Raw genomic sequence first — 26,838 nt, forward strand, 5'->3', positions numbered from 1 at the left:
CATACACTGTACTACAATAACTCACTTAAAACCCTAGGGGTGGTACACCAGTCTTACATAACCCGAAGTCCTTAAACAGGCTATAAAGTGCTCAAAATATATTAAATGAGATGGTGCTTACAGTTCACATACCTTTATTCCAGTGTTAGTGGCATCTTTGACAGCTTTTAATAATGTATCATATTTGGGATTAAAAGTGACAGTAAAAGCACAATCGATAATCCTACCTGAAAGAGAAAATTTGTGTTTAATTATCAGTCATATTACCTACTTTATAGCATCTACATTATTAATTAACCTTGCTAATTAACAGAAAAACAAAATGATGGGCTCTAATGAAAGCAGAACTTCAAGTCCCTAGACAGCATTCATAATCAATGTTTCAAAATGACAAAATTAATTCCAGGGTTACTTCAAGAAAGCACCAATTCAGTACTCACCAGGCAGTTATACAAAAATAAAAACAAATCAAACTGAGAAAGCCTGGAGAACTAAGTAGCACAAGTGGGCAGAGAAAATGTACAGGTCCATAGAACACTAACCACCAATCCAGCTTCTCCAGCTTAGGAAGACCTCAAGTGTTTAAATCTAAGCTTTGCTTTCTCACCTGTTAAGTGAAAGTAAAAGGTACTTACCTAACAAGGGTGTGTAGGAAAGAATTGAGAAAAACTAACAATTATGTACAAAGGTTGGTAAACTCAAAGGTTCTGAGTAAATGTTTACTGTTATTATATGAATAAAAAAGTTTGAAAGACCTGAATGAAGATGTAAGATTCTATTTTTCAATCCTTGCTATAATAGGTAACAAACCTAAATTACCCAACAGTTTTCACTGAATTCCATTCAGTAGTATGCTTTGACATAAATCTCAAAATCTGCCTCAACGTATTAATAATAACTCTACTGAAAAGTGAGACATCAAAAAGGGAAAATGTTCAAAGAGTTCAATATCTACAGCCCTACCCAAGGAATTATTTCTAAGAACTCACCACTTATATGTGTTCCAAAGTCTATCTTACAGATGTCATCATACTGTAATACTGTTGTGTCACCAGCATTGGGAGTATAATGGGCAGCACAGTTATTCAGAGAACACCCAGTAGGAAATGCCAGGCCTGCGTTTAATCCATTCTCTTTTATTAACTTTCGTGAACAGTCTTCCAACTTCTCACTAAAAAAAGAGAAAGGAACTTCTTTACTTTTACATTCTTACCCTTGATGTACCTTACAGCTCATCAAGTTCAGAAAGCTGACTGAAACTCTTACTTTCTGGGAGTGATCTGAGCACCTTCTGGATGCAACTAAGTAACAGTTCTCCAACTAAATAACTACTATGAAAACAGTTCATCTCTAAAAAAATACAGAGAATTTAATCCACTAGAAAAACATGATCCACTTTCAACTTAATTTATCAGGAAATACGACTCCTGACTTAGACTAAAGGCTGATTACATTTTTCTCAATGTTGCAAGTTTTAAAAATTCTTAGATCAGAGAATTAAGTTGCCCTACAGCTAATTATTTCTCAAGGGGAAAACTGGAGAAATAATCACTTTCTTCATTGCATTATAAAGGTTTTGTGTCCCAGGATTTTAATTTACCATCACTTGTTGGCTAGCAAAATAACAGGTTTTCAAACAGAAAATAAGAGCCAGGAATGTGTGCACTTGTACATATGAGAACACGAGTACAGAACAGGGTGGATGAGACGCAAACACCCTCTACGGTTTCCTCAGTACATCAGCACTATAAGGATTACACAAGGTATTTCTAGAACCTTCACTTTAAGATCTTTGGCAAGGCAGTAATGAAAGACAAACATAAACCTGAAGAGTTAGAGCTAAAAAAACTTTTTTATCACATTCTTACAAAAACATATTCCTTTTACCAGATTTCTATCATTGTCATCCCAGGCTTGATCCAGCTCATAACATATTTTCTAACTTGTCGATGTGCTTCTGCAGCTTCTCGAAAATCATTCCAAATCTCTTCACTAGCTTGATCTAATGCTTTCTTTTCTTCACTTGTAGTTCTCCAAGCAGCTGTTCGCCTTTATAGTATGCATAGTATAGCATTAGTTATTTAAGAAACAGCAAAATAAGCATAATAGCTGAGCGATAAAATACACTAAGATATTCCAGGCAAAAAATTACATACTCAGATTTTTATTAAAAGTCAGCAAAGTTTTTGAAATACAAGTACCCACACAGTTACAACCAAGCCAAATCAAGTTAAACCTTCTGTAAGACTCTTAGAAAAAAAGTCATTCTTTCACTCCAGGTATTATGAATTTTAAAGGTGAACCAAATATTAGCATTTAACTTCACCAACAGGGCATGCACTAAACCCAAAGACTTGACTTGGCAATCTGCATATACCTTCCTCAAAACATAAATTATATGCTTTTGTAGGATTTTTCTAACTTTATACATACATAAAACATCTTCCTCGAAGGAGATGGCTCATATTCTAAAACTGCTAGGGTAACTGATTTTTATATTCAGTATTTGGGAATGAAGAGATCTACTGACTCCCTTTTTAAGTAGTACATTTCAAAAACAGTAACTTTTCAAATAAAAGTCTTTTGTTTTTATAGTTTTCACAGATTCTTAACCAATACTGAATACAGAATTCACAAGTCAGTGATCACTGAAGTAAACATTATACTTAGTATAAGAGTGATGCCTTCAAGACATAATTTTTATTTGCCTCAAAGTTAGTGGTCAGCAAACTACAGCCTGCAGGCAAATCCAGCCTGGCACCTATTTTGTAAATAAAACCGTTCTGTGACACAGCTATGCCCATTTATTTACATATCATCCATAGCTACTTTCATGCTCAACAGCAATGAATTAATACTCAAGACCTAAAATATTTTCAATCTGAGTCTCTGTAAGAGCTTACCCAACTGCTTTAAACTGCCGCCCGCTAAAATAGTGACTCAAAATGCTTTGAGTTTTTTTATGTGTCAACATCAAGTTCACTATGATTACTTCCTATTGCAGCAGCAGCTACCTGTGCCAACATCTACTACCTCTGATTTGCTACACAGGCCCAAAGGAGCTGTCCTATGTGAAACCTGGAGTATTTAAGAATCACCGAGGCTTCTTTAGCTGTTTACTGTTTGGAAATACATTTTGGATCTATGTACTGATATTTTCAGAAAACTGAAATATTACAGTACCACCAGTTTAAGGTCAGTTTTAAACCCATTACATACTTAATCAGTCTAGCCTTTTCTCTCCCACAAGTCCAAATCTCTTCCCTGAAAACCAGGAACCCAAATGTTCTAAGAATAAATCATTCTTAGGCACAAGAGTACTGGCTTTATTTTCAGATAATTCTGGCACATACAGCTACAGCCATACCTGGCAGCAAAGGCTGAAGCATCTTTTGCTTCAAAAGCCAAAGATTTTAAGGAAAGCAAAAGTATGAGCTACTATTTACTCTACAGTGGTAAGACAAAAGGCTACATCCACAGGGAACTGATGGATATCATGTATTCAGGGCAATGAAAACAGAATTGGTCATTATGAATTCCCAATTTCTTCTCAATCCAACTGTTAAGATTCTTCAAAGTGATTTCTTACAGGTCAAAACATAAGTTTAATTAAATTTCAAAAGATATTTGACATTTTACAATTAGAACATGATACAATAAGATCCCCAATATGGAAGTCAACAGATCTCGAGACTATCTTACACTTCTGAAAGGCTGCATGGCTGACTCTTGAAGCAGTGGATTCTTCACAAGATTATGTAATGTTCTGCATTGTTAGTAAAGAACTATTGATCAAAAACTGAATTTAAATAAACTATTTTGCTAAGTCTTGAGTTCAAGATGAAAGTCATTAGAGATATCAGAGAACCTACTGTCAGGGTCTATAATTTTAATTCAAGGTTCAAGTGAAAGAGAAAATATGAAGGAGTCTCCCTTTTCTTAAATTTGATTTTTTGACATTCAGTTTACTTAACAAAAACTTATAAATAAAATTAAAATATCATTCTAAGTCATAACAAATATTTTAGAAAGGAATTAATTAAACTGACAGATGACATATGCTTTTTCACAAAATTATGTCTGCAAAACAAAACTATCAAAACAGTTGCTTGCAAGACAATCTTTACAGGAAATGTTTATAGAATATGTAAATTCTTCACACCTCTTTGATTTCGGAGTCTTAAATTATTTTATCATTTTTATTAGTGGATTGTTAAAAGCAGAAAAAATAGAAGATCAAAAGACACAAAGGTATCTGAAAGGCTCCTCTATCCATGGGATCCTCCACGCAAGAATACTGGAGTGGGTTGCCATTCCCTTCTCTAGGGGATCTTCCTGACCCAGGGACTGAACTCAGGTCTCCCGCATTGCAGACAGATTCTTTACCACCTGAGCCACTATTTGCATGTTAAGGTACTACATGCCACATTTACCAAAACCATTTAAAAATGCGTATCTTAAAAAAACACATGTCGTTAGCCCAGAAAAAATTAAGCACGCATGCTGAGATCAACTCCTTCCTGTGAAAAGTGGTATTTAATGAGAAAAAGAGGAAATTCCCTGGTAGGCCAGTGTTTAGAACTCTCCGCTCTCCACTGCCAAGGGCCTGGGTTCATTCCCTGGTCAGGGAACTAAGATTCCACAAGCCATACAGTTTGGCAGGAAAAAAAAAAAAAGCGTGTTTACACTGCCTATGAGAAGAGAGTACACTTGGTTCCTAACTATAGTTAGTAAAGGAAAATTCTTCTTCAGAATAATGTCAACAAATAAAGTGTAGAAAGAATGTCAGAATTAGACATTCACCATTCTGAAGTCCTCATAAAATAACTGACAAAGCAAGGATCATCAACAGATATTAAAATAATTAAGATTGTTTAAAAAAAGAGAATATTCTAACAGTACCCTACAGATTACTTAGAAACTGCAAAAAGAATTTTAAATAAGAAACAGCTGGCTATAACCACATTAACCAAGTGATCAAATAAGGTAAAACTCATAGCAGACAGTAAACTGATTTTAATTCACAGGCAGATTTATGGAAATTTTTATTTTCTTTTTTGCTTATCTATATTTCCTAATTATACGACAATGAATATGTATTGCTTGGATAATTAACAAATGTCCCAAAAAACTGCCTACTGAATTTAGAAATATAAATCAAGAATTTCAAATAATTCTTTGTTCCATTTCTAGTGATCCAGAATGAGAAAAATCAGATTCCATTAACATACGAAGATGTTCACAGTAATTTTTCTAGTGGTTGGTTTCAAAAAATTTTAATAACACAGAAAATGCACATAAAATGTTAAAAAAAATTTAAGAGCAACAACCATCCTGGTAAAAACTGATTTCCAAAATCATGAATTTCTACATGTAAAGAAGATGTTCCTAAGGAATGAGATGTTTACATTCTCAAAGTAACTTCCCTAAAATTACCAATTACAAGAGGGAAAAGAATAATGATACACCAAAAGAAACTGAATAATATCTTACCTAAGTGAAAGAAACTGACATCAGGAGCCTGAATATGTGACAACCATGAAAAGGACACAATATCTACTTAATGTAGTAACCCACCCAAAAATGTACAACTCTCAAATACTTCAGAAAAATGGTACATGTATTACTCCAAGAGATATTATAATATAGAATACCTTCCTGTATTGTTTGAAAAACAGAAGCTACTTTACTTACACAATGTTTAATTTGCATCAGAAAATGACAGCAAAAAAGAAAGGGTAGTTTCTAAGATATACAAAATTTCAATTTTTTCCTTGTATTAAACATTACTTCCAGTTTCCTATTAACAGTGTATTAACAAGTACAGGAAATCAATGGCTTTCTTGTCCTTCAGCAATTAGAAAACAGAAATGGAATTAAAAATATCCCGTTCATATCAGTAACAGAATAAAACCTTTACAAACAAATATAACCAAAAACGAGGATGTACGTTAAAAAAAAAAAATCAGAATGGGCTGGAAAATATATAATGACATTGGATACTATAATACAACTGTCAATTTTCTGAAACAAATACATAATTATGATGGGATTCCAGTAAGAAGGGCATTTTTCTGTGCATGTGTGTTAAAACTAAAAATATGACCAAAAGTACCTAAGAAAACTATAAGAATTATGTTTGGTTGGGCTGTATGGCAGAGAAGCACATTCACTCATCAAATTGTCAAAATAAATAGTATAGAAATAGACAAAGAGATGAGTGGAACAGAATAAATAATACAGAAATTGGTTCCATTATGCAAGAGAATAGAGTTCCATTACATGAGAGTAGTAGACGGCAAAAGTGCTCATTCGATTAAATAGAACGAAACTACTAAACAAACAACTCTAACACAACTGACTACCCGTTTAAAACAAAATAAAATTAGCACTCCCGACCTTAGACAAAAAAGTCCAGACCAATTCAAGATGTAATAAAACAAAAAAAAATAGTTTTGAGAAAATAAGAGACTGCTAAGAACACAAAAGTACAAAATATGAATATATACTGTTATTTAAAATCTTTAAATTTCCGTAAGAGCAAAAGAATAAAACCAATAATCAAAAGACGCTCAAAATCACTAGCAATGTGGGAATCATAAAATACTAATATATTAATTTGGCAATTCCACTCCTGAAGAGCTATCACGTAATAAAACTGCCAGTATATATGGAGATATATATGTGTCTATCCAAACACATATATGTATATATACATATATATGCATAAGTATATGCACATGCCTTATTGCAAATGGTTTATAATGGCAAAAAAAAAAAAAAAAAAAAAACCTGGAGGCAAAGTGAATGCTCAACAATTAAAATGGTGGAATAAAGCACTGTATGATCACACCACAGAGTATTATGCAGCCATTCAAAAGAATAACAGAACTTAATAATCAATATTTTGATTGACTTGGAGGGACTTCCAAGATGCAGCCCTGATGAGAAAAGCACAGAGGAGAAAAAAGTGTACCTACAATTCTACTTTTGTACACCAAATAATGACCAAAACACTCTCCTTACACAAGTAGAGAGAGATATACACATACATGAACATAGAAAAATATGGAAGGCTACCTGCTAGGTGGTTACATGGGTCTGGAAGAAAGGGAAGGAAGAGGAAACAAGCAAGCAAAAAAAATAAAAAATAAAAAAGATTATATTAAAAAATAAGTGTGATCACATTGTATGCTACATGAAAATTTAGGTAATTAATACAAAACTCCATGTTTATGACATTCTAAAATGCTTAAGATAGGGCCAGTAACTGATGTATTCAAATTCAAAGAAAAAATGCCCATGCCATAAAACATAACATCATGTTCCTTTCTAACTTTAAAGAAAAACAATGATGTCTTTATATAGGTCAAGGAAACAATGGGACAGTAGAAGCTTTCTTAACCAACTATTGCAACCACTGGATTAACCAATGCTCCTGATTATCCCTATAAATTATATGGACCAATGCCCACTATATTCTGAGTATTAGTGACTGGGTTTCTATTCTGAATAACAGTAGCTAACACTTACTTAATGCTTACTATATGTCTATCACTCTACTAAATAAATACACTAAATATTATTCCTCTCAACAACGCTATGAAGTGCCCATGTTATGGATTAGGATATGAAAGCACAACATGATAAATTACTTGCCCAAGTCACAAAGCTAATAAGTGTTAGAACTGGGATTCAAATGTAGATAGTTTGGTCCCAGCATCCAGACTCTTAACTAGTCTGCTAACCAGAAAAAATTTACTCTTTCAGAACACTTCCAAAAATCAAGTGATCTGTGCCCAAACCAGTATAAATCATCTGTACTTGTTACTGCAATGACACAATTTAATTATACATTACTAAAAAGAATTGTTTCTATGAAAACTAAATTGACTACTCAGAGAAGTTTTCAAAAAATACTTCTGTCAAATGGAAATGATTTCAGAAAAAAGATGTAAAGATACAGCCATCAGTCCTCAGATTACTTAATTTTTGCTGTCCACAGAAACTCAAAATGAAATGGACTCAGTGCATTATGGATATAGCTCACAGGAAAAAAAAAAGTGGAGTCCAATGCAATCTACACTTAAGGATCAACAATGATGAAAAACCGATGCTTGTTTTAAGTTAACTCTTATCAGTAACGATTAACCAACTACTGGTCCCAATCATTTTGGATAAGAGGGCTTCTACTGTATTTTCTCTGAAACAAATTCCTAAGTTTTTTTATTTAGGTAGTAGAGCAAAGTTCCAAGAAAAATTAAATCTGCTTTATTGCTAAGCTACAATTTTTGAAGGTCATACTGGAAGTTATTTTGTGATCCTTACCCATCTTGTGTGGGTGGGTATTCGCATTCTTGTCCTTTGGGAAATACACCATTAGGATACAGGTCACATATTGGAACTGAGGGAGGGTCTGTTTGAACTTTTGCTGTGAGATACAAATAAAGCATTAACTTCTGTAGTTAAAAACAAAATTAAGCAGTTATCATTACAGTTTTTCTCAGTTCCTAATTGGTATTACATGTCCTGACTGAGGAACCTCCTTGTTATCACTTTTACAGTCAAAAACAGAAGATATTTCACCACAGTGGCCACCTTCTCTTATTTACAGTTATTTGGGAATAAAAATATTCAACTCCTCATAATTCCATTATGTATTTAAACAGTATATGCTTTGGCACAAAGAACACTTCTAATGTTTTTGTCTTCATTTACTATACTGGAAATGGAATAGCATATAGAAGCCGCCTTCACAAATAAAAATCAAAGAAGCGACAAGAAAATAAGAAAGAAATCCTACAGCAATAAAATAAAATATAAAGCCATTATGTATTAATAAAACAGGTAAAAAAATTCTTAGAAGGGTATATTACATATAAAAGTTAAAGAATATACATTCTCAGTGCTAAAAGACTTTAGGAACCACATACAAATTTCCAAATACTTGGAAAGTTTCAGTACTTAGCATATTTTTTAAGGATACATTATTTCCCAAACTATATTCTAAGACACCACTGTTTCAAAATGCTTTTTAAAAAATGTTTAGAGATGTGTCTTCTAAAAGTCTGCATAAGACCTAGTTATATACTTCTTACTCTATGAAGAACAATGCTGTATCCAAGGAATGTCAGGAAGTTAAGTGATTTATACAATAATACATGGCTTTCAATGTATACCTGCAGCATTTACCAACTACCAAGTTGAAGTGTGTGGTTATCTTTTGATTATAACCTGTCTTATGTTACAGGTTTTTAATCTGAAATTTTAACACATATTTTATGACAATTGAGCCAAATCATTTATCTACAGAACCACTTTTTGGTTCCTTCTTTTAATGGAATACTCAGTATTTCACAAACACTATTTTCCTCTTTTTGAGTAATGTTTAGAATTGTTCTATGGGCAAGTAAACTTGGGAAACACCATTTTAGGTTCCTCCTAAGAGGGAACATTTAGAATTTTGAAATAAAAATGACCTTAGATGTCACCTAATTAAGCTTCACATTCAAATCCAGGAATCCTCTAACATCCCTGACAGATGGTACTACATGCCTGACAATGAAGGCAGTCATTATCTCCCCAGCTAAAATCCATTCATTCTGGGAGAACTGTAGCTGCTATAAAGTAATATCGCCATTACTTTCATCTGTTAGCTCTACTTTACTCTTCTTTTCTACTGCTTTCTTCCTCTCTATGACGAGAAGGCACTTTAAGGGATACGGTTCTTAACACTTGCACTCATACTCACCAGCGTTCTCAGTGTTTAATCTGGTACTAGATTTTACTTCTACTAATAGTTCAAATAAGGTATAATCAGTATAAGACTACACTTGATTCTAAAAATCCTGCTGCTACTGAAAGGTCTGGATTCCTAGCATTTTCCTTCACATTGTACAAGCATCCAAAATCCTTAGGATCCTAACTAACACCTTATACTAATTTTATATATGTCTATTTAAATTTCAGATTGTTAATAATTCAGTTTCCTTTTGAAATCTTGTTTTTTTGTCAATCAAAGGATTATCTCATAATCCTGAAATTTATTTCATCTACAAATCTAATAAAGATGCCTTTTATATTGTCCACAAATTACTAAGACAAGATAAAGGACTCAAAGAGATCATCAGAGAAAAAGCAAAGAATTTGTAATCAAAATAAATTGAAGCCTAACCTTTACCACTTATTAGCTGTGACTTGGACAAATGGCTAAATGTGCTAAGCCTCAGATTCCTCATCTACAAAACGAAGAACTAGATGAAATCTTGGATAACCTTTGAAAATTATAATCTACTATGTCCAAGTTATTATCTAAAACTATGAACAATTTTAAGTATCTGTACTGCACTTAATTATTAACTATCACTTACAATTCTCTCACTTTATAGATGAGGAACATGAAGGCAGTAAACTGCTCCTGATTATATTATTTGGATTATTTCAGAAGTGATTTATGACACAAACAAGACATATTCAAAGCAAATTAGAAAGCAACAAATCAAAACACAGAGAGAACCTAAAATAGAACCTGAAATAAGGCCAATACAAAACTAGCTTTGGCCCTAAATCCTCTAGCAGTCAATAAAAAACAAAAAGGGGCGGGGGGGTTTAGATTATTTGCATAGTTCATATTTCTGCAACAAAACACATTAACTACTCAGGAAAAGCACAATTATTCTTGATACTAAGATCAGACAAAGAGAGGTCTTTCAAGAGTGCTCATAAAGAAATATAACGAACAGCAAGTTCAACAACCTCCTTAGAGGAGGCACAATAAGCGCTGATGGTATCATACTAAAATGCCCTCAGTGGAAGAGTCTACCAAGGGCAAATACAAAGCAGCCTCTAACACTCCTCCCTGCTTATCTACCTTCATTAGGAAGCAATTTTAGAGTATCTGGAGAAATTGATCTCTCTCAAGCCATTTTCAGGTAACATTATGTCTTAAAAGCACTCTATGAACAATTTTTGAATGGAAGGAATATGACATTATAATTCCTAGAGATTCCTAGAAAGCAAGTAACCTATGCTCATTAAATACAGATTATGCTAGAGGCAGAAATGATATCCTGAGTAGAAGGATCTAACCAGAATAGATTCCTGACAAGAAAGAAAGCAATCCCATCTACCCCTGAAATGTATCAGGGAAATATCTAGCAGAGCTAACAGCTTTAAAAAAATAATAATTTGAGTATTTTCAACACAGAGATAAAAATGAAAGTCAAACCCTCAATATTCTCATTCATAAAATTTTATCCTGAAGATTTAGCCAGACAATCAATGGTCCCTGATGCCAAAGGGCATCCAAGATTAGAACTCATTCTGATTCCCAACCCAATCTTTGTTCCCCAATACCACACAGTCACCCTTTATTCTCCCTAAGAGTTTCAGGTCCCTTAAGATGTTTGGCTGTATTATTTATAGAAACAAAATACAAGTAGGATTATACTTTAAGTGAATCTGAAATAGCACAATACAAATATTACTAATAAAAATTCACCATATTCACAAATTTTAAATAATGGGATTCCTCATTAAATATGTCAAGAATCTCTTTAATATCAAAACTGGTAGGTGAACTGCAAACTGTTTATTCTATTACCACATGGTGGCATTATTTAAGTCATCACTGACAAAATTATCTGAATTATTCAAATTTTAAATTATAAAGTTTTTTATGAATTCATCCCTAACTTGCAGTAAAACGCAACAAACTTATTATTAATATCCTTTGACTAAATAACAACTGAATAAAATAAAATAATAAGACTGCAAAAACTACTTGCCAAATACTAGTAAGTTTCACTAAATTCTATTAGGCCATCATTTATTTCCCTAACATACCAGGATCCTAAGCAACCTCTAACCTACTCTTCAAGCCTGCTGATTAATAACCACTTGTAATTTGGCAAGTAGAATCAACTAAAGACACTAACGTCCTCTCTTCTTCTTCTTCTTTTTCTTCTTCTTTCCAGTTGCTCCATCTCCGTCACCATCTCCATCTAAGAGAAGACATGTCAAATTCATTTAAATCTCATAAGCAGAGCGACAAAACAAGCACACAAGTACATAGAGTGCATCTTAAATAGCGTATGACAAAGTTGATCCAATACTCTTAGAATTTTGTATATTGTTAGCTTCAAGTATCAGAATTTGACTTGTGCAATCAAAGGCACTAATAAACTTTACTTTGATTTATTCTAAATACAAGAATTGTTGAATAAGATACTTTAAGAATAAACAATGTATTAAATAACATTTTTTTAAAGCTAAGAAAAGTAACTAGTGTTACTTAAATACTAGTATAATAATGACTATATGACTTCATCTGAAAGGATACTAGTCTCAAGTTGATGTATGCTTTGCAGTTAAACACTTGTATTTCACAACCTCATGTGACTCTCAAAACAATCTTGAACAAGAAATGTTTAAGGGACATGCCCAAGATAATCCTAATAGGTAAATAGTAGAATTGGACCAAGAATATCACTTGATTCCTAATCCAGTGAGAGGTAATTGGGGTCTCGTATTTTAAAATACCTTTTCCTACCTAGTTGTTATCAAAGAGTTCTCTTTATGCATCAAATTGTATACAAAAAAAAAAAATCTTACTTTTCCTAGGTTCATAGTTCTCAGATTCTCAAAAGAACCTGATGACCAAAACTGAGAACTATTTCCAAAAACAGTTGGCAAAAGACTATCCAAAACAGACACAATCTGCTTGTCAGTTTTTATGACAACTTTCTATGCAACCCAATGCCCATAAACTCAGAGAAAAAAATAAAGAATATAATTATGACCAAGATTAAATAGGGGGTTAAAGTATTTTAAATAAAGGTATCAAAAACAGACCTAAGTGTTTGAATTTCTAAAAATGCTGCTCAATACATTTTAACAACCATTTCTAAAGTATGCTATTCTACCCACAAATAACATAACTATGAAAAAGGGATGAATGGGACACTGTTCCCGATAATTAGAAGTTGATAGTTTAATAGTATGCCTAGCATATAGTATTTTTTTAAATGTTTCACCTAGTGGTAGTAACTCCTGGCTGTATTAATAACATTAATAATTTTAGTAAAATCCACGCTCACCAAAAAATGTCAAATGAGTGCTTACATTTTCTGTTCAAAGTGCTCCCTTTTAACTGCTAGACTGATACAAGCCATAAAAGAAATCTTACCACACTAACTACATATTCTAATTATCACTCAATCACTGATTTATACTGACCTCTACTTGTCTGTGAGCTCCTTAAGGATTAGACACCATTAAGCACAGTGCCAAGCATGTGATAAATATTCAATCTATTCAAAATGAGTGTTTAGTTTATCCTGCTTATATTTATTTTCACCCAATTGAGAAATAGGAAACAGCAGCTTAGCAAGGAGGGAGGTAACATAATCTAAGGCCTTAATGGGCTGAGTGATAGGAAACTACAACTGTTTGACAATTTTTGACCAACAAAATTACATTTCTTATATTCAATCTTATAATAGCAACAGAAACACAGTAGAGAAAACAAATACTACTGATTTACTCATTAGTGGTTTCTCAAGTCAAAGCTTTAACAAAAACAACACTAAAAATTTTGGAAAACACAACTTTCAACATCCTCGTGTGTCATATAATCTAATTCGCATATTGTACTTTACAGTTTTAACAGCAGCCTTCTTCATTCATCCAATAAATGTTTGCTAAGTTCTTCAGTGACAGGCAGCAGAGACAGAACAGTAAATATGACAGTCTTTGTTCTGGACAAATATTCAACATAGCACACTGCAATTTACCTTAGACAGAACCTGAAACACATGCTTCATGATGTATAACCAGTTTTAAACACATTCAAAATCCTACCAGTGCTGTGACCTTGAGCAAGTTAATTAGCCTCCACCACCATGGTATCTTCATCTTTAAAATGGGTAAGATGAAGCTCCTCCTCAGATACTTGATCATCCTTCTAAGGTTAATTATTTTACCCAATGTCCAAGGTTGCTATTCAGCACAGAAAAATGGCCACTTGTGCTAGAATGATGGTAGAGCCAGGATCTAAATTTTAATACCATATGCTCATGCTTTCGCCTATCATACCATGCTACAATTTATATTTTTACATGTCTGTCTTTCAGAGCATCTCAGGATACTCTAAATAGACAGAAACCGTTCTTTTCTGCATTAGCACTATGCCCAAACCAATACTTGATATGACAACTGGACATCTATATGAAAAAAAAAAAAAAACACAAAAACTCAATCCTTACAACTTGCACTACATATAAAAATTAATTCTAAATGGACATAGACCAAAGCATATAAAACATTTATTATATATATAAAGTAGTTCTTCCTTTTAACATTTATGACACAAATAAAACTTACTGAAAAGAATACAAGAGAAAAATCTTCATGACTTTAAAGACATCAATTATTTAACTTTTGGACAGGACACAAAAAATATGACCCAGAAAGGAAAAAAGCTGATAAACTGGACTTCATCAAAATTAAAATCTTTTCTGCTACAAACAATACAAGCATGGGGGAAAAGAGCTATAAAATATGTTTAACCTCATAAGAAACTTACCAAGCTGTTTTGCTTGATGAAGAACTGATGAAGAACTTGCACAAAGAACTACTTACACCTCAGTAAGACAACAAATACCCCAAATGAAAAATAGACAAATGGTATTGAACATACGCTTCAAAGATAAATGAAAGACAAATAAAGATATGAAAAGATGACATACCACTATACACCTACTGGGCTAAAATTAAATAGTACCAGCGCTTATGAGGATACAAAGGGACCAGAACTTTCAAACACTCCTGACAGGAATGCAAAACAGCTTGATAAGTTTCTTGTGAGGTTCAACATACACTTACCACATTACCAGCAACTATACTCTTAGGTATTTACTCAGAAGAAACGAAAACATAAGCCTACACATATGCAAATGATCACAGTAACTTTATCCATAAGAGACAAAATCTGGAAACAATCCAAATAGTCATTAACTAGTAAATGGACAAACAAATTTGGAATACTCCTGAGCAATAAAAAGTAATGAACTACTGATACATATGCAACTGGATAACTCTCAAAAATATTATGCTAAGTGAAACAAGCCAAACACCAAAACAGCTGCATACTATAAAAATTCCATTCATACAGTATTGTAGAAAAAACTATAGGAACAGAAAATGTATCAAACGTTACCATAAGAAAATATACCAAAAGTTACCAGGAGTCAGCAAACAGAGCAAGAGAACTGAGTACAAAAGGGCAAAGGGAACATTTTTTGTGGGCATGAAAATGTTAAATGGATATGGTCTATATGTTGGGTGTGGTGCTCAGTTGTGTCAGACTATTTGAGACCCCACAGACTGTAGCCTGCCAGGCTCCTCTCTCCAGGGAGTTTCCCAGCCAAGAATACTGGAGCGGATCTTCCTCACCCAGGGATCAAACCCTAGTCTCCTGCACTGCAGGCAGATTCTTTATCGTCTGAGCCACCAGGGTTAGCACATCGCCAAACACCCACAGGATTAACTTTCCACATCAATACCCCCATTTGCAAATAAACAAATCTAAAATTAAACTCAGCGTAACCTTTTTGGCCTGTAGCACCCCCTTCTAATTTTTTATCCAACTTTCCCTCTTTACCTCACTATTTCAATCAACGGTACCAACATCCTGTCACCCAAATTCGAAACGTAGACCCCTATAGTCTGCTAGTTTGTCCTCTCTTCTCTCCAGATTTTGTTGCTGTTTAGTCATTAAGTTGTGTCGATTCTTTCATGACCCCATGGAAAGCCCTCTATCCAGACTGAAAGCCTCTAAATCCTCTGAATTTTGCTTCCTCGATCACTGTTCCAGTGGACCCTTCCTTTCCATTCTCATTACCACATGCCTGAGGCTACTGTCAACTGGCCGCCAAAATGATCTCCGTGCCTCTATTTCCTCGTTTCTAACAACCCTGCTTGTACATGAAGACTATATTATCTTTCCATAACATTTTTCTTTTAAGAATGCTCAAACTCATAGAAAGAGAGATCAGATTTGAGGTTACCAGAGACGGGGTGGGCAGATGAAGGTGGTCAAAAAGGACAACTTCCAGTTAGAAGATAAATTACTACAAGGGCTTCCCTGGTGGCTCAGACAGTAAAGAACTTGCCTGCAATGCGGGGGACCCAGGTTTGATCCCTGGGTCAGGAAGATCCCTGGAGAAGGGAATGGCAACCAATTCCAGTATTCCTGCCTGGAGAATTCCATGGACAGAGAGCCTGGCAGGCTCTGTGGGGTTGCAAAGAGTCAGACACAACTGAGTGAATCTCTGTCTTTGAGAGATGTTAAGGTACATGATTAACATAATTGATATTGCTTTATGTTATATATGAAAATTCTTAAAATAGTAAATCCTAAGAGTTCCACAAGAAAAAAAATTTTTTTCTTTTATTTTGTATCTATATGAGGGATATTCACAAAGCTTACATGGTAATCATTTTACGATGTACATAAGTCAAATCATTGTGCTGTATACCTTAAACAAACACAGAACTGTATGCCAATTATCAACTGGGAGGAAAAAAGAATAAAGGAACTGCTCAAAGACTCCCTCAATGAATCACCTCATAATGAGGCCAGTATGCACTGTTTACTATACTTTAAATACTTTCTCAGCATTGTCCTGCCCCAAAATGGTCCTGTTTGCTTGGCTTTTATTTAAGTTCCATTCCTTCAAAGGAGCTTTCCTTCAGCATTCAGCTCACAATTCCACCTCCAAATTTCAGTAACTTTTACTGCACGTACCAGTATACCTTACCAGCTCTATGTTTTGTCCTCCACAATGATTAATTTTCCTTAAGAACAAAGATACTGAACCATTAGCTTTCCATCCACTCAGAGACTTCTCACAACAGTTAAACAGTATTGGCTGATCCTCATCATCAAAATGAATTAGGAATATGATGAACCAAACTGGAGAAAAATACTAATATTCCTAAAATCTTCTTTAATACATTAAAGATTTCCATTCTGAAAAGCAAAGTTTCCTCCTTCAATGTCTAGAGATTCACATAACTCTGTAGAAGTGCAATGAAACAAGCATTATCTTCAAAGCAGCTGATACTCTACACATAGTGAGTCAAGAGCAACCTGGAATTTACAATTACTGTTGTTAAGAGTTCAAAATATGTTCATAATCTGAAGTATAAACCAAGGCAGAATGAACAAGAGGTCTACTTAAAGAAAACAAAAATCTAACTATTTTCCTTTTCATTGAGTCTGAAACCAAGCAGGACTGTGTGGGACAGATCCTGCCTCTTGGTGGTAAAAGAGCTTTAAACTCTTGGGCTTTCCCTGAGTTCCAAAGAACAAATTTAATTAGAGACATGAGAAAAATCCAGAAACAAAGGAAAACAGTCCAACAACACAAAATCATAACAGTTTAGCCATGCAGAGTAAAGGACCTTTAGTTTCTCCTCAAGGGCTATAGATAATACCGAGCCACATTCTTGAGTCGGTTTGCAGATACTAAACCCCCTACCAGGCAGAAAAGTTAGCTGTATGTTGACCACCAGACTGTAGGCTGACTCCAGATAAGCTGAAACCAGAAAACTGATAACTGAGATTCCCAAAAAGTCACCCTGATAGTGCACAACCAACCGATCAGAAGATGTCCACCAGATGATCAGACACATGGCAACCCTCACCCTTAATGCTGCCTTTAAAAATCCTTTCCTAAAAGCCTTGTTTTAGAAGTTCCAAAGAATAGCAAGGAAAAAAAGAAAACCTTAAGAGAACAATGAAAAGGAAAACAATAGAATGGGAAAGACTAGTGATCTCTTCAAGAAAATTAGATACCAAGGGAACATTTCATGCAGAGATAGACACAATAAAGGACAGAAATGGTATGGACCTAACAGAAGCAGAAGATATTAAGAACAGGTGGGAAGAATACACAGAAGAACTGCACAAAAAGATCTTAATGACCCAGATAACCACAATGCTGTCACCACTCACCTAGACCCATACATCCTGGAGTGTAAAGTCAAGTGGGCCTTAGGAAGCATCACTACGAACAAAGCTAGTGGAGGTGATGGAATTCTAGCTGAGCTATTTCAAATCCTAAATGATGCTGTGAAAGTGCTGCATTCAATATGCCAGCAAATTTGGAAAACTCAGCAGTGGCCACAGGACTGGAAATGGTCAGTTTTCATTTTAATCCCAAAGAAGGGCAATGCCAAAAAGTGTTCAAACTACAATACAATTACACTCATTTCACATGCTAGTGAAGTAATGTTCAAAATCCTTCAAGCTAGGCTTCAGCAGTATGTGAACCGAGAACTTCTAGGTGTACAAGCTGGATTAGAAAATGCAGAGGAACCAGAGATCAAATTGCCAACATCCGGTGGATCATAGAAAAAGCATAGGAATTCCAGAAAAACATGTACTTCTGCTTCACTGACTACACTAAAGCCTTTGACTATGTAGATCACAACAAACTGGGAAAATTCTTTAAGAGGGGAATACCTGACCACCTTACCTGCCTCCTGAGAAACCTGTATGCTGGTCAAGAAGCAACAGTTAGAAACGGACATGCAACAACAAACTGGTTCCAAATTGGGAAAGGAGAACGTCAAGGCTGTATACTGTCACCCTGCTTATTTAACTTATATGCAGAGTACATCATGTGAAATGCCAGGCTGGATGAAGCACAGACTGGAATCAAGACTGCCGGGAGAAATATCAATATCCTCAGCTACACATGGAATCAAGACTGCCGGGAGAAATATCAATATCCTCAGCTACACAGATGACACTACTCTAATGGCAGAAAATGAAGAGGAACTAAAAAGCTTCTTGATGAAGGTGAAAGAAGAGAGTGAAAAAGCTGGCTTAAAACTCAGCATTCAAAAAATCAACATCATGGCATCCAGTCCCATCACTTCATGGCAAATAGATGGGGGAAAAAATGGCAACAGTGACAGACTTTATTTTCTTGGGCACCAAAATCACTGCAGATGGTGACTGCAGCCATGAAATTAAAAGATGCTTGCTCCTTAGAAAAGCAAAAACACCATTTTGCCGACAAAGGTCTGTACAGTCAAAGTTATGGTTTTTCCAATAGTCATGCACAGCCATAAAGAAGGCTGTGTGCCAAAGAATTGATGCTTTCAAATTGTGGTTCTGGAGAAGACTCTTGAGGGTCCCATGAACAGAAAGGAAATCAAACCAGTGAATCCTAAAGGAAATCATTCCTGATTATTATACTGGAAGGATTGATGCTGAAATTGAAGCTTCAATACTTTGGCCACCTGATGGGAAGAGCCGACTTACTGGAAAAGACCCTGATGCTGGGAAAGACTGAGGTAGGAGGGGAAGGGGGTTACAGAGGATGAGATGGTTGGATGGCATCACTGACTCAATAACATGAGTTTGAGCAAATGCCAAGACATAGTAAAGGAAAGGGAAGCCTGGAGTGCCGAAAGCCATGTGGTTGCAAGGAGTCAGACATGATTGAGTGAGTGAACAACAAAAAGCCTTCAGGGCTTTTGAGCATGAGATGACCATTCTCCCTGCTTGGCATTTTGCAATTAAGCACTGTACTTTCCTTTGCTAAAACCCAGTGTCCATGTTCAGTATCAATTCTTGGCATTTTTTTTTTTTTTTTTTTTTTACTAAATTTGACCATAATCTCCTTGAAGGCTTACAGAACTTATCTTCCTAAAGGAAGTACAACTGCTTTGCATTATCCTAACACAAGAAGAGTACAGCAGGTATTTGTTGCTAAAGATTGGAAGGCGTAAGCCCTAGCTGGCAGTGCTTGAGGAAGAATAGCTCACAGCAGTATATAATTAAGAATGGGAAGCCCCATCTCCTCTTCTGCCTAAAGAGGCTACAGAATAATAGTTCTCCCAACTAATCACTCCCTCCACTGTCTTATTGATAGCATCAACTCCTACAATTCCAAGAAATGTTGTCTTTATAGAAACCTTTGGCAAAAGCTCCAAAATATAAGGATTTGGGGCCAGTGAATTCATAGTAGGTTTTAGAAGCACTCCAACGTGCTCCTTTGAAAATAAATAAAAGTACCTTTGATAGAGTACAAGGAACAGACTTGGAATCAGGAAGATCCCCTGGAGGAGGGCATGGCAACTCACTCCAGTATTCTTGCCTGGAGAATCCTATGGACAGAGGAGACTGGCAAATTACGGTCCATATGGTCACAGAGAGTCAGACATGATTGAAGTGACTTAACATGCACAGGTGCTAGATTTGAAACTGACTTTATTTACACATACTAGCTGTGTCAGATTGGGCAAATCACATAACTGTCATTTCCTGTTTGCTAGGTTTTTGTGAGGGTAAAATAAAAATGGACAGAAGTATCCTAAGATAGTGCCTAGTACATATTAGTTGTTCAATAAAAGTAAGATCAACATTCATTCAATTTTATCTTATTAATACTCATCTACTATTCGGCTTTCTGCCAAATATGTTTTAAAAAGCTGAGATCTGTGTTACTTCAGCATTCAACATATCCAACTTTTTAAAGAGTTATTAATAAATACCTTTTTGTTTTTACCTGTGACATTGAGGCTTTAACATGAATTAAGTAAAATATCACAGAATATTGGATTATATTGACAAATAAGCAGCTTTGGTTAAAGAATGTCATATTTTCTTGCCCTCCTAACCATAAAATTAAAATTAACAATTTACCTTCATCATCATCATCTTTTTCTTTCTCTTCCAATGCTTGTCTTTCCAATTGTCTTGCCACCTCATCAACTGAGGCTCCTGCTTCTTTATCAGGTTCCTGTTGCCCTGTTGATCAAATGTAACAACTAAATCAAATCTGACAAATGTATCTTCCCACTACAATATGTTCTAAGGATCCTAAAAAACACATAACTCTTCCTGACAAGGCTCAGGAAACAAAAACAGAAACATTGTAAGGAGAATCAGTTCAGTTCAGTCACTCAGTCGTGTCCCACTCTTTGCGACCCCATGAATTGCAGCACGCCAGGCCTCCCTGTCCATCACCAACTCCTGGAGTTCACTGAGACTCACGTCCATCGAGTCAGTGATGCCATCCAGCCATCTCATCCTCTGTCGGCCCTTTCTCCTCCTGCCCCCAATCCCTCCCAGCATCAGAGTCTTTTCCAATGAGTCAACTCTTCACATGAGGTGGCCAAAGTACTGAAGTTTCAGCTTCAGCATCATTCCTTCCAAAGAAATTCCAGGGCTGATCTCCTTCAGAATGGACTGGTTGGATCTCCTTGCAGTCCAAGGGACTCTCAAGAGTCTTCTCCAACACCACAGTAAGGAGAATAGAATTTATTTGATGACAGAAAAATCTTCCATATCTAAGTGGTACTGCCCACTTAACAAGACACTCATTTAGGCATTCTCTGCTAGGAGCTAAACGGTTAGTTGGTCCCTACCCTTAAGTAGCTTAACTTTCTAAAGTATTTAACAATTAATCTACAGCAAATACTTTATTAACCAAGCAGGAACTTAAGATGGGCAATAAATGCTGAAGGCCTTAGTAAGAAGATGTCTGTTGGAAATCCTGGAAGTTTCAGGGGTTCAGATAGAAAGAACCTGTCAAGCCGAGCAGGGTAAAATCAAAATATATAGGAAAAGTTATTCCATTACTAAAAAACAAAATTTCCCAACAGCTAAACACAAGACCAGGCCCTGCTCTAGAAGGGATTACAATCTAGCTGTGTTCCTGATGTTCAAGCTGGTTTTAGAAAAGGCAGAGGAACTAGAGATCAAATTGCCAACATCTGCTGAATCATGGAAAAAGCAAGAGAGTTCCAGAAAAACATCTATTTTTGCTTTATTGACCATGCCAAAGCCTTTGCCTGTGTGGATCACAATAAACTGTGGAAAATTCTGAAAGAGATGGCAATACCAGACCACCTGACCTGCCTCCTGAGAAATTTGTATGCAGATCAGGAAGCAACAGTTAGAACTGGACATGGAACAACAGACTGGTTCCAAATAGGAAAAGGAGTATGTCAAGGATGTATATTGTCACTCTGTTTATTTAACTTCTATGCAGAGTACATCATGAGAAACGCTGGACTGGAAGAAACACAAGCTGGAATCAAGATTGCCGGGAGAAATATCAATAACCTCATATATGCAGATGACACCACCCTTATGGCAGAAAGTGAAGAGGAACTCAATAGTCTCTTGATGAAAGTTAAAGTGGAGAGTGAAAAAGTTGGCTTAAAGCTCAACATTCAGAAAACGAAGATCATGGCATCCGGTCCCACCACTTCATGGGAAATAGATGGGGAAACAGTGGAAACAGTGTCAGACTTTATTTTTCTGGGCTCCAAAATCACTACAGATGGTGACTGCAGCCATGAAATTAAAAGACGCTTACTCCTTGGAAAGAAAGTTATGACCAACCTAGACAGCATATTGAAAAGCAGAGACATTACTTTGCCAACAAAGATCCGGCTAGTCAAGGCTATGGTTTTTCCTGTGGTCACGTATGGATGTGAGAGCTGGACTGTGAAGAAGGCTGAGCACCGAAGAATTGGTGCTTTTGAACTGTGGTGTTGGAGAAGACTCTTGAGAGTCCCTTGGACTGCAAGGAGATCCAACCAGTCCATTCTGAAGGAGATCAGCCCTGGAATTTCTTTGGAAGGAATGATGCTAAAGCTGAAACTTCAGTACTTTGGCCACCTCATGTGAAGAGTTGACTCATTGGAAAAGACTCTGATGCTGGGAGGGATTGGAGGCAGGAGGACAAGGGGCCGACAGAGGATGAGATGGCTGGATGGCATCACTGACTCGATGGGTGTGAGTCTAAGTGAACTCCGGGAGTTAGTGCTAGACAGGGAGGCCTGGCGTGCTGCGATTCATGGGTCGAAAAGAGTTGGACACGACTGAGCGACTGATCTGATCTGATAGGAGTAATATGTAAAAAGAGGTAGTATTACCAAGTAGTACATAATGAGGTGACATGCTAGCTACCGTAGAGAATTCATACTGAAATACACAACTGTTAAAAACATATCAGGGTCGGTCTGCTAAACAACTTAAAGGACAAACCGAAGAGTTTGGTTTTCATCTGAAAGCCAGAACAGCCACCAAAGTATGTCCTGAAATTAAATTTTGCTTTGAAAGTGTCCCAGCACCTACAACTCTCCTTCTTCAACTCTCAAATAATCAAAATTTCAGAAAGATACAGGTTAACCCTCTTCAACCTCTCTCAACTCCACTTCATCACTTCTGGTCTCTCCATTTTTCTCTCATTCTTTCTGCGGCTGACTTTAACAGTACAAATAATTTTCCTAAAACGAAGGCCTTAATGCATCAAAAACAATGACTTCTCATATTCAAATATTTAAGTTTCTAACTTATAATCTAACTGTAAACTTTCAGCTGTTTTCTTTGCCTTACCAGTAGATTTAGAGTAGCTTCATTCGGACTCAAGAATATTCTACCCAGACTGCCTACAAGTGGCATCATAATTCAGGCCTAAAAGCCCCAAAGCTTGATGATACTGTAGGATTAGGCGGTGAGGATTCGCACCGCAGCCACACATCCTGCTATTACTACAAGAGCACATTCTCAGACACACACACGCCAAAAGTGCAGCGCGCCACAAAATCACACACACCCACACCTACCCACCCAAACAGTGACAAGAGCGCGTGGGCATTCTCTCACACACACACCCCAAACTCATACACACACCCAACCCCAAAGTGCAGCGCGCCACAAAAATCCCTCCGTAAACTAGGATGATAGGGGCTGGTGCGGTCCAGGCACTAAGACTTGCCCACTTCACCCCCACTCTCGACGAAAAGATGTCCCACGTCTCTCCAACACAGAGGCGGCAGTGTGGTCAGAACCAGATTTTCAAGGAGGAGGCCAACCCGCAAGGTGGAAGGGCTGGGCCCCGTGCATGGCTTCAAGTCCGTCGCATCGTCTGCGTGGGAGCGAAGTTCCGGCAATTTAGAAGCTCTGCCCCAGCAACCGCACAGAAACCGTGGCACCCTCTTCTCCGCCATCCCACGCCCAGAAGACGCCTGGAAGAAGTCACCTCTTCCCGGGACTGGGAATCTGTAGCTCTCCCGGGACACACGTTCAGTCCTGGGAACCAGTCCAGGGTGCTCAGTCCCCGGGCCCTGTCACCAACGCCAAGCCCGAGTCGATCGGTTCGGCCATCCCGGCGGAGACTAGGAAAACATAAAACTCCCCTTACCTGTGGCAGCCCCTTTACTCTTCTTCTTCTTCCTTTTTTTTTTCTTGGCCGCTTCCTCAGCCGTAGAGGCAGCTCCCTCCTCTCTTTCGTCTGGATCCAGGTCGCCATTCAGGTGGCTCCCGCAGGACGCTGCCTCCTCCACACCCGCCATGTTGCCCGAGAGAGCGCGAGGCACTGAAACAGAAGAGCGAGGGCCCGCTCCTTCTTCACCCACCTACACCAGCGACGCCGGAAGTTGCTCTCTATGGTAGAGGCGCGGGGAATGCTGGGACTACGGAGGACTCGACTGTAAGGGCAACCCGCGGGGAGGGGCCGGGCTCACCGCAAGCCGGAGCAAGCGGCAAGGAGACGCGGAACACCTGGCGAAACCAGACTTTTCCCTCTTCCCTCGCTTCGGGCAAACTTGCCTGCTTAGTGTCAGGTTGAAAGTCCGCGCCTGACTTGTGGACAGATATTCCTCCCGCGGGAGAGAGGCCCCTCGACTGAAACCGAAAACTTCTGGATTCGTGGTTTTATACTGCGCACCAGTCTTTTTTATAACTCGAAAGGACTGCGTTTTTATTCAGTATTACAGCTCACGGCGAGGCTGTCCAGGTTGTTAAGAAGATGTACCTACAAAGGCCCTGACTGAAGCAGTCAGAGATAAGAAGACGTTTATTCACAGAGAAGCTAAAGGAAGACAGCGTCTCAAGGAGGGAGTGACTAACTGCGTTGAGTGCTGCTAAGAAGTAAGATCCTGAAAAACATCAGATGTATATAGTAGCGTGGTAGCCACTGGTAACCTTAGCAACAGCTATTTAGGTAGAGAGATGGAAGCCAGTCTAAAGAGAGTTGAGGAACGAGAGGAAAACAGAGAATCTCTTCATCCTTCAAGTTTCAAGCTTAAGTGCCATTCCCTCAGAGATCCCTCCTCAGCAATCTAAATCAGTCCGAGTTCAGTTCAGTCGGTCAGTCGTGTCCGACTCTTTGCGACCCCATGAATCGCAGCACGCCAGGCCTCCCTGTCTATCACCAACTCCCGGAGTTCACTCAAACCCACCTCCATCGAGTCGGTGATGCCATCCAGCCATCTCATCCTCTGTCGTCCCCTTTTCCTCCTGCCCCCAATCCCTCCCAGCATCAGAGTATTTTCCAATGAGTCAACTCTTCGCATGAGGTGGCCAAAGTCCTGGAGTTTCAGCTTTAGCATCATTCCTTCCAAAGATCACCCAGGGCTGATCTCCTTGCAGTCCAAGGGACTCTCAAGAGTCTTCTCCAACACCACAGTTCAAAAGCATCAATTCTTCGGCGCTCGGCTTTCTTCACAGTCCAACTCTCACATCCATACATTACCACAGGAAAAACCATAGCCTTGACTAGCCGGATCTTTGTTGGCAAAGTAATGTCTCTGCTTTTCAATATGCTGTCTAGGTTGGTCATAACTTTCCTTCCAAGGAGTAAGCGTCTTTTAATTTCATGGCTGCAGTCACCATCTGCACTGATTTTGGAGCCCAGAAAAATAAAGTCTGACACTGTTTCCACTGTTTCCCCATCTATTTCCCATGAAGAGATGGGACCAGATGCCATGATCTTCGTTTTCTGAATGTTGAGCTTTAAGCCAACTTTTTCACTCTCCACTTTCACTTTCATCAAGAGGCTTTTTAGTTCCTCTTCACTTTCTGCCATAAGGGTGGTGTCATCTGCATATCTGATTCTTAACTTTGTTTCATGGCAGTTTGTAATTGCTTTATGTCATTATTTGTTTTTTGTGTGTCTCTCCAACTGTTTCAAACTCCGTGAAGACAAGAACATTGCCTGTTTTGTATTTTTCTTACCAGCACCTACCTCTAACTAAAGCATTGTAGGGACCCAGTAGACTCATTATATAAATAGCACTTAAGAAGTACCCTGTACTTTACATTCATTGTCTTACTTAATCCATTTTTGAGTTGGGGAAATACGAGCTATAGTTTTGGTAACTTGCACCAGGTCATACAGGAAGTAAATAGGCTTAGAATCCAAACCCAAGTTACTAAGCACCAGAAATTTAGTAATTCTGTATTCTAACTTTCCCATTGAAATTTCAAATCAGTCCAATAGATATGTATTGATTGTACATTAGCATTAATTTTTCTTGGTGGAAGCTACAAAGTGAAAATAAATACTCTCAATAAAGGTTTGCATTCAATGAGACAGACATATCAGTTCAGTTCAGTCGTCCAATCATGTCTAACTCTGTGACCCCATGGACAGCAGCACGCTGGCCTCCCTGTCCATCACCAGCTCCAGGAATGCACCCAAACTCGTGTCCATTGAGTCAGTGATACCATCCAACCATCTCATCCTCTGTCGTCCCCTTCTCCTCCCACCTTCAATCTTTCCCAGCATCAGGGTCTTTTCAAATGAGTTGATTCTTTGCATCAGGTGGCCAAAGGATTGGAGTTTCAGCTTTAACATCAGTCCTTCCGATGAATATTCAAGACTGATTTCCTTCAGGATGGACTGGTTGGATCTCCGTGCAGTCCAAGAGACTCTCAAGAGTCTTCTCTAATACCACAGTTCAAAAGCATCAATTCTTCGGAGCTCAGCTTTCTTTATAGTCCAACTCTCACATCCATACATG

The 26,838-nt window shown here is 37.3% G+C and overlaps 1 protein-coding gene across 1 annotated transcript in view; it reads right to left on the bottom strand.

The window, feature by feature from the left end:
* Nucleotides 1-24,459, bottom strand: part of METAP2 (methionyl aminopeptidase 2) — a 30,810-nt gene extending 6,351 nt beyond the window's left edge. The window contains exons 1-7 of the mRNA XM_005902072.3: nt 24,237-24,459; nt 20,723-20,827; nt 11,937-12,002; nt 8,329-8,431; nt 1,888-2,049; nt 990-1,171; nt 133-227 (exon numbers count right to left, since the gene is read on the bottom strand). Coding sequence (XP_005902134.1) covers nt 133-227; nt 990-1,171; nt 1,888-2,049; nt 8,329-8,431; nt 11,937-12,002; nt 20,723-20,827; nt 24,237-24,387 — 864 coding nt within the window. The 5' untranslated portion in view covers nt 24,388-24,459. The remainder of the gene's footprint in view (nt 1-132; nt 228-989; nt 1,172-1,887; nt 2,050-8,328; nt 8,432-11,936; nt 12,003-20,722; nt 20,828-24,236) is intronic.
* Between the last annotated feature and the right edge of the window lie 2,379 nt (nt 24,460-26,838).

The sequence above is a fragment of the Bos mutus genome, chromosome 5, assembly GCF_027580195.1.
Source record: "Bos mutus isolate GX-2022 chromosome 5, NWIPB_WYAK_1.1, whole genome shotgun sequence".
Lineage (NCBI taxonomy): Eukaryota > Metazoa > Chordata > Mammalia > Artiodactyla > Bovidae > Bos > Bos mutus.